At 48.5% G+C, this 2,021-nt stretch overlaps 1 protein-coding gene across 2 annotated transcripts in view; it reads right to left on the bottom strand.

Moving 5' to 3' along the window:
* Positions 1-1,582, bottom strand: part of pwwp2a (PWWP domain containing 2A) — a 9,266-nt gene extending 7,684 nt beyond the window's left edge. For both annotated transcript variants that reach the window (XR_001605349.1, XM_016240379.1), the window contains exon 1: positions 300-1,582. Coding sequence is in view for 1 of the 2 variants with exons in the window: in XM_016240379.1 (XP_016095865.1) it covers positions 300-1,360 (1,061 nt within the window). In the remaining variant the exon portion in view is untranslated. The remainder of the gene's footprint in view (positions 1-299) is intronic.
* Between the last annotated feature and the right edge of the window lie 439 nt (positions 1,583-2,021).

Below are 2,021 nucleotides of genomic sequence, written 5' to 3'. Positions count from 1 at the left end.
TATATATATATATATATATATATATATATATATATATATATATATATATATATATATATATATATATATATATATATAAACAATAATTAAAAAATAAATAAAACGAGTTCAACAAAAGAGGCCATATAAAAACGGTGCTGACGATTTAACATGAACTAAAATGAAGATAAGTTAAAAATTACAATGTAATGGTGAAGATGCTGTTTACCTTTCTGACAGCTACGAAAGCCAACTTTAGTAAGTATGGTGGATGTGTAAGTGGACACGCATTAACTTCTTAGCGCAAATCCCGTGTTTACCTTTTCGAAAGGTCCATGAGTACCCCGGAGAAGATCTTCTCGCCTAAGCGAAACGACACCACGAGCGCATCGTCTATGATGTGATCCAGCGTGACTCGGACCTCGGACCCGAGCACCAGGCGCTCAACCGCGTCGGCCTCTGTCTCACACAGAAGCGGGCCTTTCATCTCCGACTCCCTTTCGGGTTCTCTGAGGTCCGTTTTGAAACTCTGTTGATGAAGAGGATGCGAGCGCACTTCCTCCGACTCAGCTGATGAGATGAGCGACTGATCCACCACCGCTGGAAGTTCGGCAGAGTCCTTACTGGAAACAGTAGACAAGTCACTAATGCAGCTCTGATCCACCGATTCTCCCAGCGAGGTCTCCTCTGCAGCGCACAGAGAGTCCAGGTGGTCTGATGGGTGCGGGATGTCATGGAAAGCATCCTCGTGAGTTTTGAGTTCCGACTCGGGAGCATCGTTTGCGGGTTCGGGCTCCGGCTGCGTGAAGCCTATGAGTTCACACTCCAGATCGGTAGGACGGCTTAACAGGGGATTGGAGTCATATTCGACAGCCAGAGACAGTCCAGTTTCAGGCTCCGACGGAACCTGAGCGGGAAGGGAATGCAAGAAGACCACAGAGGGCTGGGAGTCTGAGATGGAGCTGGGGAGCAGAAGACAGGGGCTGGATTCGAGAGCACTGACCTCGCCTCCAGCCTCCACCTTCGGCGAGAAGGATTCCTCGTAATCAGAAACGTCTGTACACCTGTAGTCCATAAGCACGGGCTGCTCGACTGTGCCCAAGCGGCCCCAGGAACCCCCCGTCTCGGTGCGCTCACAGACCGCATGGGCAGCGAGAGCTTTTCCCGCGGCTTGAAGGTCCGGCCTTCTGATTTCCATTTGGACCTGGCTACATTCCTGAACTGCATCCACATCCTCGGGTTGGTGACAAAGCTCCATTTCTGGGACGGAGTGGGCCTCTAGGTCGACCACATGCTCTCCTGGCTCGGGTTCGTAGTCCACCCCGTCCCCCGCTGTTGTTGATGCCGCAGCAGCTCCTGGCTCCGCAGCCACGGCCGCCATTTTCTTTCCGCTTTGCAGCTACTACTTGGCCCTCTCCTCCTGATCAGAAAAGAGCCCGCCTACTTACAACTACTGACACTTCACATTGGCTGCTTCAACGTGCGGTCTTTATTGATTGGCTCATGTTCTTGCCGTTCAATGGAAGTCCCTTGAAACGCTATTGTGATTGGCTTCTATTATGTCAATATACTTTATTATGAAGAGACAACTTTGGCGCCACCAGGGGCGATGTTGAGTTGTATATTTACGTCGGGGTCTGTTGGTGTGGTCCATTTTACCAGTGCTTTAAAGGGGTCATATAATGCTTTTTTAAAGATCATTATTTGGTGTATTTGGTGTAACAGAATATGTTGACATGCTTTAATGTTCAAAAAACACATTATTTTTCAAATACTGTACATTATTGTAGGTCCTCTATGCCCCGCCTCTCTCAAACGCTTCCAACAAGCGCAGTCTGCTCTGATTGGCCAGCTGACCCAGTGCATTGTGATTGGCCGAACACCTGCTTCAACACTAACTGCGGTTACTGAAACCACGCCTTCTTTCTTTGCGTGCACATTTGGGCGCATTATGCAAATATTTCCACATAGTGAGGTAGATATGTGGGGGTGTGTTAGAACGAGCCGTTTTAGGGGGGCGTGGCAGAGTCTTAACTTTGATA

Source organism: Sinocyclocheilus grahami, unplaced genomic scaffold (assembly GCF_001515645.1).
Source record: "Sinocyclocheilus grahami isolate Dianchi unplaced genomic scaffold, SAMN03320097.WGS_v1.1 scaffold588.1, whole genome shotgun sequence".
In the NCBI taxonomy this organism is placed as follows: Eukaryota; Metazoa; Chordata; class Actinopteri; order Cypriniformes; family Cyprinidae; genus Sinocyclocheilus; species Sinocyclocheilus grahami.
This window is presented reverse-complemented; position numbering and strand designations above follow the sequence as displayed.